The 14,861-nt window shown below is 32.2% G+C and overlaps 2 protein-coding genes across 2 annotated transcripts; one reads left to right on the top strand and one right to left on the bottom strand.

Annotated features, from left to right (window-relative positions):
• Positions 1–5,952: 5,952 nt before the first annotated feature.
• LOC129874980 (trans-cinnamate:CoA ligase, peroxisomal-like) lies at positions 5,953–8,005 on the top strand. The gene is made up of 2 exons (XM_055950394.1): positions 5,953–6,250; positions 6,381–8,005. Exons 1-2 carry the CDS (start codon positions 6,053–6,055, stop codon positions 7,911–7,913), a joined length of 1,731 nt encoding a protein of 576 aa, XP_055806369.1. The 5' UTR covers positions 5,953–6,052; the 3' UTR covers positions 7,914–8,005.
• A 269-nt stretch (positions 8,006–8,274) lies between these two features.
• On the bottom strand, positions 8,275–10,532 carry LOC129873273 (glutathione S-transferase F11-like). Its single transcript, XM_055948334.1, has 3 exons — positions 10,294–10,532; positions 9,973–10,021; positions 8,275–8,931 (listed from the first exon to the last, which is right to left on the bottom strand). Exons 1-3 carry the CDS (start codon positions 10,438–10,440, stop codon positions 8,435–8,437), a joined length of 693 nt encoding a protein of 230 aa, XP_055804309.1. The 5' UTR covers positions 10,441–10,532; the 3' UTR covers positions 8,275–8,434.
• Positions 10,533–14,861: the final 4,329 nt, after the last annotated feature.

Raw genomic sequence — 14,861 nt, 5'->3', positions numbered from 1 at the left:
AAACAATTTCAAATATAGTATATGGATAAAGTTGAACCTTTTCCTTCGGTAAAAAATAAAATAAAGATGTACTTTAATTAAACACTTCTTATACAAATAAAATTATTAGTGATCTTTTCTATATATATATAATTTATATAATAAAACTCAGTGAAAAAGGTAGCTCAAAATTAATTGGTTTCTTCAGTCATCTAGTTAAAAAAAAAAAAAATTTAAAAATAATTGTAATATAATAGGGTGATAAGGACCAGTGTGTTCTAAAGAAATTCTTGGAAAACATTTTTTCAGCCATCTAGCTTTCAAAACATTTTTCTCTGTCTAAAGAAATTCATACGGAAAATGCAAGGAAAAAAAAGAAACTTATTTTTTCAATATTCCAAAGTGAAATTCTCGAGATGGAACACTTCAAACAAAAATAAAATAAAATAGAATGTGATGACTATTAATCCTCATCCACCAAAATGCTAGGAAGTTTTCTGACAATTTCAAACATCATATTATTCTCAATAGACAAGAAAGAACAATTGCGAAGAATTAGTGGAAGACAATATAACATGCTAAATAGCAGTCCAAATAAGAATGACCTAAAAACTTAGGGTGCTATCCAACTTTTTGATGTTTGATTGATAATAACCCCGTATAGAATCTCCTAATTGTTACAGAGCTACTAGAAAGGGATTTTTATATTTTATCATTCTTTAAAAAGAAAGTAATATAGCTCTTTAATGAGTATATGAAAACTAAATTTTATAAAAGGAATTGATATTCCGTATTAATTGTTTCCCAAACTTTTTTTTGAGATACTATTTATTTATTAAATTAATTTAACTTTAAAAAAAAGTAAAAAAAACTATTGTTTTAAAAAAATTATTTATACCGGACTCATGCTATAAAAGGAAGCAAGTGTTTGTTTGCTAATAGGACTGGGACCATTTCAATTGTTGATTTGAAATCAATATTATGTTTAAGAATCGGCATAAATTTCAATTTTCAATTTCAAATATCAAATTTTCTGAAAAATTAGGATTTTAAATGTAAATCTTGATCCATAAGTTTATACTTTATAAAAATTGATTCATCATTTAAAATTTTATAAAACAAAAGACTCATGTTCGACATGAATATATCGTATGTTATGTGTAAAAGGATTATATTAAAAAGTTGATTATTATTGTTGATTTTTTGGACCATCGAATCCTTGCAAAATCATGTATATTTAAAAGCTTGTAGTAGTATGTAGTTGCAAATATTTTTTTATAAAAAGTAACATGGAGATATCTGATTTATTAGTGTGGCGCTTTAAAATATTTCAATACCTTATTTATGAATTATGATTTGGTCATTGATAAAATTATTTAAGAATTGAGAAATTTTTAATAGTTTTCACAATTAGTAGGATTTTCATGTTTATAAAAATACAACTTTAGAAATTCAAAAATCCACAAGTTTAGAAAAACAAATGTAATAATGTACAGCACAACGAGTTTAGTGTAATGATGTATAACATTGAGGGAGGTTGAGGGAGGTTTTTGAAAATTATTCTAAATGCAATTAACTTATTTTTAAGTGTCATGTCATTTTTTCAATACAAAATATTAAAATTTAGGTGAAATATATGTTTTAATTAACTTAGTTAAACTTGAATGACTTTTATAAAATAAAACATAAAAAAATAACCTTTCATATGATAAACTTTAAAGTTGTCGTATAACTTTCATGTGGAAAAAGAAAATGACTTTTTGTGATAAATTTTAAAATTTAATGACTTTTATTTTAAAAAAAAGTATTTTTATATAACAAATTCAAAGTTATATGATTGAAAGTTATTATAGAGCCCGTTTGGATTGGCTGACCAACTTAAAGCCCCTTTTCAGCTTTTAGACGTGTTTGTCTAATGCTAACTTTAAGCCAGAAAGTTCTTAAAGTCGGTCAAAAATGAAAAGTTAGGATTCCTAACTTTTTTTTTCTAAGTGCTTAAAGTCATTTTTTTTTACCATGGAAATTACTTTTATATCCCTTATATTTTAACTAAATTTCCAAACTACCCTTTTTATTCTTTTAACCCTAAAATTCACATAATTTTCCTCATTTAAGCACTTTTATCCAAACACTCAACTGCTTATTTATAAAAATAACATTCAGCACTTTAAAGTTCTAAAAGCACTTCATACATAAAAGTTACTTTTTTTAAGGTCATCCAAACGCGTTCATAGTGTCATTTAATAGAATTAGTTCAAAGTTGGATGTGGCTTCAAAATGATGTGATGGATCCCATATATATTATCTGTCATTAACTAGTCTTCTCTTCTTTTTTTTTGATAACTAACTTTCCATTAATCACCAAAAGTGTTTTTTACATTCCGTAGCAAGCTAAAACTAAGCATTGCTATCTCAAACAAAAAAAACAAATCAGATCCACAGCCTACCCTAAAAAACAAAACTTTGAACTAACAGACTTATTCTAGAAGAGGTTCTGACACAACTAACATATATAATTCCTCTAGCTATAGCTTTCCGAGATTGATTTCGTTTCTCAAATATCCTTATATTTCTTTCTTTCCATATCTCAAATATCCTTTTGCATTGTTGATTATCCATTGCATATGTTCATCCCATATATTAGCATTATAGGTTGAACTTTGCATCCAAGATAGTATCCTGTCCCATAATCTTCTCACATATGTGCACTGTACAAAGAGATGCTCCCTTGATTCCTCCTGTTGTTTGCATAAGCTGCATGTTTTCTCTACTTCAATCCCCCACTTGCTTAGTCTGTCAGTTGTCAACATCTTACCATGCAGTTGTAACCAAGTTGTGAATTTAGATTTTGGTCTAGCTGCATTCAAAAACATTAGACATTTCCAAGGCACTGTAGGTTTGTCCTGTATCATATGATTATATATATGTCGAATCAGACTCTTGGCAGGATTGCTGAAGGGGATTTGGTTCATTAGTCTTCTTGCTTTCAATATTTTCCTGATCATCCAACTAGCCTGCTGTTGTATTTTTGTTGTGCTCATCTTGCTCCTCTTTTATGTAGTATGCATGGATCCATTTAATCCATAATTTATCAACTTTATGTTTCACATCCCAGTAATTTTTTGCTATAGCAGCCTTATTCCATAGCCTCAGATTAGTGATATTCAGGCCTCTCATACATTTAGGAGAACACAAAGTTTCCCAAACCACTAGAGCTTTTTTAGTGATTGTGTTGCTCCTTGACCATAGATAGCTCCTATAATATGCTTCAATCATTTTTATCACCTTTGCTGGTATCATAAAGAATTGTGCCCAGTAATATGATAGCTTCTTGGCTGTCCATGAAGATATTCTCTTAGTGATCTTTGTGATGAGAGGTTGCCATTGGATAAGAGAAATTTTTTGAGTACTGAGAGGAATCCCAAGATATTTGAATGGAAATTCATCCTTGGTGAATCCCAATCTAGCTAAGATTTCTCCTTGTTCATCTTGTGAGACACCCCCAAAATATACTGAATTCTTTTCTTGATTGGCATACAGCCCAGATGCCTTGGAGAAGTCATTAAAACATTGTTGCATTACTATAGCTGATTCTAAATCCCTTCTTGAGAATAGAAGGAGATCATCTGCAAAACATATATGGCTAATTCTCAGCTTACCACTTCTTGGGTGAAGCTTAAACTCCCTATTTTCTTTGAGGTTATGGAGTAGTCGATTCAGATACTCCATGGCAATTGCAAACAGGAAAGGAGACATAGGATCACCTTGTCTTAGCCCTCTTGCAGCATCAAAAGGGGGGGGGGGGTTGTTTTATCATTAATCATGACAGTGTAACTTACTGTATTAACACATTCCATCACCCAACTGAGAAATCTTGTTGGAAAACCAAGTCCACACATAACCTGTTCAAGATAGATCCATTTCACAGAATCATAAGCCTTCTGTAAATCTATTTTGATCATACACTTAGGAAATATGTGTTTTCTGGTATACCCCGTTACTATCTCACGAGCAAGAATAATATTATCTCCTATTTTCTTCATGGAATGAATCTTGCCTGTGCTTCACTAATCACAGTAGGCATAACTTTTTGTAGCCTGAAAGCTAAGATCTTTGAAATGATCTTATACATAACTGAGCAGCAGGCTATATGTCTGTACTCTTTGAAATGATATAGGGCGAATGCTATAAACTATTTGCAAAAATATTTTTTTTGTCTTAATTTATGTGATATTATTTTTAATTATTTGATATAAACTTTTTAAAAATATATAAAAAAATTTAAAATTCATAGCCTAAAAAAAATCTTCAAATTTAACATCATTATAAATTATTCTATGAAATAAAAAAATATTTTTTCAATATGAATTAAAAAGAAAAATATATCACGTAAATTGTGACATCTAAGTAAGCATTTGGCCATGTGATTTCATCTCATGATTTCAAATCATGAGATGAAATCAGCGTTTGGACATGCAATTTTACGTTGATTTCATATCATGAGATGAAATCCCAAATTCACCAAAAATCATGATTTGGGAATTTCAAATCATGATATGAGATTTTTCAAATATAAAAATTGACCCACAAGTTTATATTTTTTATAAAAATAACCCATATTTAATTTATATATATCTACTAGCCATTTGTTTCATATGTAAATAAAATTTATAATTCATATCATTACTTGTAAAACCGTTTATATCTCATAATGATTATTCTCAAATTCAATTCTTAGTTTACCATTTATATTCATCAAATTCATTATTTATGATCAAATTTATTACTACTAATTTAAAACAATATTTAATAATAATAAAAATTCATCATTATGTTGAGTGGAAAAGACTAATCACTATGGTCGGTGGCATTAATTGCAAAAATAATTTCTTTAGCTACTAACAACTTGAACACTAGAACTTATGTTCAATTTTTTTTTTTATTGAATTAATTAAAGTTTGATCAATAAATGTTGTATTTTTTTAGAATAACTTTGTGATAATATATAATACGATTTTACAAAATTTTGTTTATCTGGTAAGATTGTATAAATAATAGAGACAATTTTGATAATTTTACAACTTATGGAATTTTTATGTTTATGAGAAAACACACAATACAAAAAGTTCCAATTGTATGTCCAAATAAAACTTCAATTTCATCTCATTATTTCATATCGAACGATCAAACGGACCCTAAATATTACTAACACTATCAGGATCGTTTGGTAGTTGGTTAAAGGTACGAGTATTGATAATGGAAGAATTAGTCATGAGTAAATTTATGTATTATTTAATGTAAATATTAGTTATGTAGATTAGTTAAAAAGTTGAGAAGTACAAACATTATGTTGGAAAATATTCTGAATTCTGTGGAGTGCATGTGTTAAATAAATTATATAATAAAGGCTCACAAAAATAATCTTCTCTTGGTAGTTATGCCCCCTATGGAGCTGCTATGTGAAAATAGTTGACGTGTACGTTTTGACCCTCGTGATACAATATGGGACAAAAAGAGAGTAATTTTCTTTTGTTTGTTTCCTTCAATCAACAACCCATTTTATGTATGTATAAATTATTTTCTCCATTTTAATTAATTAATTTACGTGATCTCATTTGAATTTGAAGAGTCAAATATTTTTATTATGCAAAATTTAAAAGTTTAACAGTCGATATTCAAACAATGACACACGGACAAAGGGAGAAGTTTTTTGTGTTCTTTTCTTTTCTTTATGTTTGTTAAAACAGAAGTGGCTTAAGGTTGTTGTCCCAGCTGGGTAAAATGGTGAAGTAGCAAAAAGTTGTGTGAAAACGACCAGGTCATCACTGGGTCAATTCATATTACTCATTCACTGCAACGTTCTTCTTATTTTCATCTAAACAACCATTTAGGGGACCACATGGACAGGGGACTAAATTTCTCTGTATAAATAGAACCCATCAGCTGCAATTCTTACATAAACTCTATAGCCCATCTTTACCTCTCCAAATATAAAGTTGCAAACGATTTCCAAAACATACGGTTTTATTAGTAACAAAATAAAAACGCCGTTCACTTTGCCCTTTTAGATCCCATGGACAATTTACCTAAATGTGGAGCTAATTATGTTCCTCTTACTCCTCTCACCTTCTTAACGAGAGCCTCTAATTCTTATGCCGACCGCACCTCTATTATTTATGCAAATATTCGCTTCACTTGGCGCCAAACCCACAAGCGTTGTTGTCGCCTAGCTTCCTCCCTCAGGTCCTTAAACATTGTCAAGAATGACGTGGTAAGTGTACCCTTTTAAATGTGATTAGTATGTATGTCTTGTTGACATTCTATAATTCTTTGTTTAGTTTGACATGTTATGAAAAGTACATCCGCTATCTAATTAACACATCCAAATTAAAACAATGTAGGTCTCGGTCCTTGCACCAAATGTACCGGCCATGCTAGAAATGCATTTTGCTGTGCCAATGGCAGGGGCTGTGTTGAACGCCATCAATACGAGGCTGGACGCTAGAAATGTCGCCCTCATTCTCAAGCACTCGGAAGCCAAGATCTTTTTTATCGACTATGAATACATCAACAAAGCTAAAAAGGCCATTGAAATACTAATGTCCGACTTTCAAATGCCAATGCCTCTTGTCGTTGTCATTGATGACCTCGATTCCCCTACTGGAATCCGGTTAGGTGAGCTCGAATACGAGCAATTGGTGTACCAAGGCAACCCTGAATATGTCCTTGAAAATATTGATGATGAATGGGATCCAATTACTTTGAGCTATACATCAGGTACCACTTCAGAGCCAAAGGGAGTTGTGTACAGCCACAGAGGTGCTTTTTTGAGCACTTTGAGTTTGATTTTGGGATGGGAGATGGGTACTGAGCCTGTCTACTTATGGTCCCTCCCTATGTTTCACTGCAATGGTTGGACTTTCACATGGGGAATAGCTGCAAGGGGTGGGACCAATGTTTGCATCCGCAATACAACAGCCCAAGAAATCTACTCCAACATAGCGTTACACAAAGTAACGCATATGTGTGCTGCACCTATTGTTCTCAACATAATCCTCGAGGCCAAGCCGCACGAGCAGCGCCAAATAATGACCCCAGTACAAATTCTGGTAGGGGGTGCACCCCCACCAGCACCACTGCTCGAAAAAATCGAGAGGGTGGGGTTCCACGTGGTCCACGCCTACGGGCTCACCGAGGCCACTGGGCCAGCCCTGGTGTGCGAGTTTCAAGCCAAGTGGAACAAATTACCCTGGGAAGAACAGGCCAAGTTAAAGGCAAGACAGGGGCTGGGCATACTAACACTCGCTGATGTTGATGTGAAGAACTTCAAGAATATGGAGAGCGTGCCTCGTGACGGGAAAACAACAGGGGAAATATGCCTCAGGGGAAGCAGCATAATGAAAGGGTACTTAAAAAACGAAAAAGCAAATTCAGAAGTATTCAAGAATGGTTGGTTTTTCACAGGGGACATGGGAGTGATTCACCCAGATGGGTACTTGGAAATCAAAGACAGATGCAAAGATGTGATCATATCAGGTGGAGAGAACATTAGCAGCGTGGAAGTTGAAAGTGCAATACTGAAACATCCATATGTAGTAGAGGCCTCTGTTGTGGCCATGCCACATCCAAGGTGGGGTGAAAGTCCATGTGCCTTTGTTATATTGAAGAAAGATTCCAACTTAAAAGAATCGGATATCATAGCACACTGTAGGAAGAACTTGCCGGGGTTCATGGTACCAAAGAAGGTTCAATTTGTGGAAGAATTGCAGAAAACAGGAACAGGGAAAGTGCAGAAGAATCATTTGAGAGCAGTGGCAAAGACATTTGTGGTGTTTGATCAAACAGCCAAGAAGTCATCAGGCCAAGTCAAAAGGGAAAAGCCTCGAGCATACGATCAAAGTCATGACCAGATTCTTGCTTTGTCTCGTCTTTAGTGATTTATTTTTCAAAAAAAATAATTGTAACATTACCTTCATATAGCTGTCATGGATCTTTTTCCATTGTACTGTAAGTAATGACTTTATGAGCAATGAGACACATTTTGTTCATACAAATTCATCGTCTGGAGATTCTTTTTGGCCTCCACAAGTGCCTCGCAGAATTGGGGAAAAAATTACAACCGATTATTGTTTTTAAGTATTTAATTTCCCTGAAATTCTATCTAAATTGACAACACCAAATTTCAAACCAAACTAAAAGAAAAATATGTTATAACAAGTTATTTATTTTATTTTCCATGTAATTTGGTTAATTTTATAATAAAGAGTTATGGTATTGCGGATAAACATATCGTCATGGTACTAAAATAATTTAAATACATAGTCAATGTGCGGAGAACTTAAACTTAAAGTTGAAATATGCAATACTAATAACATTATCCTGAATTCTTCAATTCCAAACTAATATCATTATCCTGCTGTGCGCTCGTAAAAGCGTAGTAGAGTTGCAATTTGTCTTAAACTTTTACTTCTTCGTTAGCTGGGCCGGGTGACATCTCTGATTTCTTCATATTCATGAGGTCCAACACTTTGTTCCAAGCAGGCCTACTTGAAATGTCCATATACCAATCATGCAAACACTTCCTTTCAGTCACCAAATGGGCAAAGCCACCCTCATTCATCAAAAACCTAAGGCTAGGGAGATGGCTTAGATCAGCTAAGGAGAAAAAATCTCCTGCTAAGTATTTACTCTTGGACAACCTTTGTTCGTAGATATCGAACACTTTTTCTAACTTGTTGATACATTTTTGTACCATGGTCAAGTCACTGTTGTGTCCCATCTTAGGGAATACGAGGAGTTGGAGTACCATGTTGTATACCAAGTCATTAAAGTTGTTGGATTCCACTTCTAGCCATTGATCTACTAGAGCTTTTTCTTCCAATGTGGTTCCTGTTAGTTTCCTTTCCTTGCCTTCATATTTTGCTGCATAGTACCTTATTATTGCTCTAGATTCTGGAAAAATCAAAATATAGATGTTAACATTTTTAGTTTTTTTTTTTTACCTAGTTTGACCCACTTACGTAATGGATTGTGGGCTATATGTGACGAGTCAAAAAATGAACTGAGTTAATAACTGACGACTCATTAACATGCCTAAATATTACTTGGGTCATAACTCAATTCTCTCAACTATTACCAAAAATTTAAAAATATTTTGATAAAGTTTCTCATGGATAAATTTAAGGAAAAATTATCAGAGAGAACACTTTTTAGTAAAGAATTACTGATTTTAGCGATATTTTTTATTTATTATCATCTATAGCAATACATAGCAATATTATGATTTATCTGTCATATACTAAAAGTGAATTATGCATGAAATATGAATGTATTATAGGTGTTTTAAAATAATATTATACTTGTTTGGTAAAAAATTGAATAAGTGTATTAAAGTGTGTGATAAATATATTGTTCATGAATAAAACTTGTATTATCTGAGTTTTATAAATTATTCTCGCTAATATGTATTAAAATTATATTAAAACTGTATTATAAATGTATTATAAGTGTCCAGTGAAAAAAAATATTACTATTATAAATGGTAAATATTTTTTTAATATAGTATAGTTATGTAAGGTTCCCTAAATTTAGTTTGAGCTATATATCAGCTATATGAACTTAATTGGGTTGATCAAAATAAATTGAGTAAATAACTGAGTGTGTCATCAAGTCATGTTTTCTTGAGCTAATTTCCTAGTAGACTGGGCCGATTTGCCTCCTCAGCCCATTAAGAGAAGCCCAACCCGGTTTGGTAACCGATGGACTCAACCTCAATGGGCCAATTGGACCTGGCCGAATCGACATGACCGAGTTGATTTTAATTTTCAAAATATTAAATTAAATTATTTGTGTTCGACTTTTAAATTTATAACCAAACTAATTAAATTTGAATTTTTCAACCTCAATTTACAGATTGATTCAGTTTTCTGTCTGATTTTATACACCACTAATAATAACAATAATGATCATAGTATATTGCAGGTAGACTGTTACCGAAAAGCCTGAAATCACCATCTTCAATCACAGGAACCTGACCAAATGGCTGCAAGAATATACCAAATACTCGTTAAACCAAGTAGTTTATATAATACTTCCTCCATTCACTTTCACTTATTCACTTAATTAGATAAGGTATGCCTCTTAAGAAAAAAATAATTGATATAAATATTTTACCACAATAATCATATTAGTAGATGTATAATCTTAAATTTTGAAAAATAATATAGAGCATAAAAAATTAATATTAAGGGTAAAAATATAAAAAAAAAAATATATTTCCGCTTGATAAATTAAAAGTGACAAATAAAAAATTACCTGTAAAAGCATAAAGTCAGGTTTTTTCTGCTGGAGAGAATCAAGATCGATATGTATAAGCTCAAAATCGACTCCCAATTCTATAAGGCAAACCATGACCCTCTGTGGACAAGCAGCCATTGCTGAACCATACACTTTCACTACCATTTTTTTATTTTTTCTTCTGTGAAATCCTAGTACAGTATTATGTTGAAATTTCTAATACTCTTCTTATTTATGATCATTTATTCACTATATACTTTCTCCTTAAATAGACAATTTCATTTGCATGAAAAAAGATTAAAGAGAAAGAGCTAGTAGTGGGGGTTGTACTTGTCATGTGAGGATTAGGTGATGTTAAGTAGATGGACCACAGTGTATTTGAACTGTATTAGTAAAAAAACAGTTGTACTTTATAGCTTATATGATTGTACCTAAATTTGATGGACTTGAATATTTAACAACAATTGTCTTGTATTGGGGGTTGACACGTGAAGATGAGAAGCAACCAGTGTGTGGTTGACTGGAAAGTCCGACTTACCAAAGGACTGAAATAATATTGGATTTGCAGTAATGGGTGCGTCCAGACAAAATACCCATTGACCATATAATTAGTCCCTCTATCCGTTTGTTTAATTTAAATTTTATATATAATATGTTTAAGGTCATAAAATTTGTATATTTTTAATTTAAAATTATAAGATTAAAAGTCTTAAACTTTAGTCAAATTAAAATATGACAAATAAAGTGAAATGAAAAGAGTATTTGAGAGTGTAAAAATTCCTATAAAATATAATTTAAGACGTTATTATATCGTCATGCATGGGGTAAAAACTCTCGGGCTAGTAATTTGGTGGTGTATGGTGGAAGAATTTTGGGACGAAATTTTCGTGGCCTTTTTAGTGCTTCTTTAATTAATTACTCCACTAGTTATGAAAAATCTGTGCACGGCCATAATATTTATTTGTAAAATTATTTTTTAAGTGGTATTAATTTAAATGATTTTTAAATTTTTGCTCTAAAATAATTTATATATATATATATGTGTGTGTGTTGGCGGAGAGGGGGGTCACTTAAATCATTTCATTCTTTTTTTCTCACAAATTTAATGTGAAGAGGCACATTGGAATGTCCATCATTAAAGTATTTTTCTTCATTTGATAGTTGCTTACTCAAAGTAGTCATAAAAAGTAGTCAATTGTACCAAAACTTTAGCAAATGATTAAGTCTAGTAAAAAGGGAATGCAATCCCAAAAGAAAGCCATTAAAAGTAAACCAGTGTTTAAACATCTAAGTTCCAGAAGAAGGAGTAGGATAAAAGAGAGCCCACGACAGCCTGAAAGAAATGACTCACCCTTGAACTCGAATAGCTAACGGTCTTCTAAGCGAGGTCTCTCCGCAACCGGCTGAATATGTCATGTACTCAATAAAAATAGAGCAAGTGTAGTATCAGTACACACCATCAACAGTGTACTAGTAGAATCATACGACTAGCCAATAAGCGAGTCATGGATAAGTAAACCCAACATTAAGCACATATATACAGAATAAACTTAACTATTTTTATCTCAACAGTACTCAACAATATCACAGTTCACTAGTCTCAATATCATGCAATTTCACATAAGGGTCCTTTCATGGGACTTGTAAACACTTATTTATGTGTCGGAATATGACACCCAGTCCAAGGTTTGTGTTGCAACGTGACACTCGATCCAAATGTGTGTCAGAACGTGACAATCGATCCAATTATATATTGAAATGTGACACCCGATCCAAACATACAAAGCAACCACAATTACAATCAATAGTCAACATTATATCACCACGAACATGTTTATCACAAATAAGGCCAGTACGTGATCACTTCACATAATTTCTAGCATGTCTCCCTATTCATATACACATATGCATACAATTAAGTAATTTAGCAAGTACATGAGTCACATACGGGAAACAGAACCATCACCTACCTCGAAGTCAAGCTTTGACAACTCTAAAGTGCAAGAGTTTTTCCCTTCTAGGTTCGTTCAGCTTATTCTTGGAGTAGAAACAATAATAACATACAAAGGATCAATACAAAAGCCTATTGTTCATAAATTATAACATAATTCCCCTCCTAGGACAAACAAATGATCCTAACCCCACCCTATGACTATTTTTCACCATTAGTTTCAGTCCAAAACCCTCCTTCAATGATCACCAACCATAGTTTTTGAATTTTAGGAATCGAATTATGAAGTAAGGGAGTGATTTACTTGCCTTAGACACAAAATATGATGGAAATCAGCAAGAATTCGCCCTAGGTCGCTTCTAGTCTCTTAAGAACGAAGTGAGATGACTAAAAAACGTTCTAAGACTTTTTTCCGACTTTAAGTCACGTCTGTCCCGCTCCAGCTAGACCATCCTGCTCTGGCGGGTTGCACGAAGACAGAGAGCTCGGAATTTGAGCTGCAATCTCCTATTTCACAACACACCTCAACCCATGGCGTCTTAAATCATACCATTCATGCCAAATTCAATTTCGGAAGTTTTACTCACACAACTGCGATTTCGTGAAGCTATAAAGGCTCCGTATCATCTTGGCTATCAGTTAACTCAATCAGATTGCTGATCCGACCCCCCACTTGTTACCGGGTTCTCCCAGATCTCAGCTGACTCAAAATTTATTCAAGTCTGGTCTAGGCTAAAAAAACTCAAAGTTAGTATCCGAAGTTTCTTGGCTCAAATTCATTCCCCATTGGCATATCCATAACGACGGGAACAGGTCGTTACATGTACAACGACAAATGGGATTTATCTAGACCCCATTCGGCAGGAAATTATATTGTATATATAAGTTTAAAATTATTTTTTATATATATAACAAATGTTGAATCTCATTTGTTTCTTTGTATGTTTATTTCTTTATATTTTGAATCCTTTGTGAAAATCTGACTCTGCATCTAGTTATATGGTATTGCTATCAATCATTATATGTTGAAGGAAGGCGATCAAGAAAACTCAATGTTAGACAAAATGTGAAAGAGTTAATTTCCAAATAAAAATTGACATTTAAAGCCTATATTATTTTTATTTTTTATTTTTTATTTTTCTCATGTATTATAATTGAATAAAAACAGACTTATATCTTTACAGCCTTTTCACATAGATATTGAGTATGCAAAGAAAAATGATGAAGCTTTCTGAAGTGAACCAATGTATAACATAGATTGAAATAAAAAAGTATCTTCAGATTGATGATCGATCCTTGGGGCTTTAAGAACTATAAAGCACAAAAAAGGGACATGTGGAGTATAAACCAAGTTTGATTTATGAAGTATATGGGTCTTTTAGTTTTTATTTGGTTGCTTTGAATCTACTATGTAGCAAAAACTATTTATTTATTAGTTATCAACATGGTTTGAATATTCGACTCTACTTGATGGAGTATTAAGGGTACATTTTTAGCTAGGTAAAAATTATACTATCACGTCATTCAAAAGATTTCTACCTTCAACCCACTATAACTTGTTGATTAATTCCTTGGCAGTGGAGCAAAGATTTTCACCAACATACTATAAAGATCAACTAAAGACACGAAAAACTTAAAAGGATTCAACATTTTATATATATATATACTAACTCAGTCATTGGATGGGTTACCTAATGACGTAAAATTTGTTTGAAGTATCGATCGGTATACCTAATTTAAATTATTTTTAGCTATTTATGAGAGAATTATTTTTTTTCTCTTTTATTTTCTGGCGAAGAATTAAGTCACTGGTTGAAATGTCGATATGGTTGAGCTTCAATTCCACATGGCTCATATATATATCATTAAAAGGGATTGCTGATATTTTGTGTCTACATATATATAGTATACATCTCATAATGAAAGTGATAGGCCCTTGTTCATTCACATGGCTCTCATGATATTGGATGTATATTTCCTAGTTGTTATATATAATGGGAAAAAAAGGTGAAGAGACAAAACAGTTGGGAAAACATTTTATCACTTGAGAATAGTGATATGGAGGTACTGTGATTACTTTTTCAAAAGGATAATATTTTGGCTAGTAAAAGTACCATGATGAGAATGAAGTGCAATGTGCACAAAATTGGGACCAAGCAACTTCCACTTCTCCATGACTCAGTGATCTACTTGGAATTTTTTCAGTGAGTGGTATCGATTTTTATAGATGAAAGGGCAAAAATTTAATTATCAACATTTATAAGTAGGTACATCCTTCATCCATCAATTTAAAGCAATAGTATGTTATATTTGCAAGAATATGGTTAGGTTGAGACGTTGAGTCAAATAGAAAAATCGGATATGATGAACCACCACGCCAAGAGGTATTTGTTGTCCACCAGTTTAATATATCTCTTTATGCATAGTATTAATATATGCATTTAGTAAAATTTCCTAACAAAAGAGGTGTCGCTTGATTAATCTTCGCTAAACATGGATCTGCCCCTATGACAAGGAAAAAAACAACTTTTCATGAATAACAATTGATTGTTTTAATAATAAAAAGGATTAATTATATCCGCCCACCAAAATAATAGTCATTAAATATATAAATTTTATATGTCAATATATTACA

Source organism: Solanum dulcamara, chromosome 11 (assembly GCF_947179165.1).
Source record: "Solanum dulcamara chromosome 11, daSolDulc1.2, whole genome shotgun sequence".
NCBI lineage: Eukaryota > Viridiplantae > Streptophyta > Magnoliopsida > Solanales > Solanaceae > Solanum > Solanum dulcamara.
The sequence above is the reverse complement of the archived record's forward strand: the minus strand, read 5'-3'. Positions and strand labels throughout refer to the sequence as shown.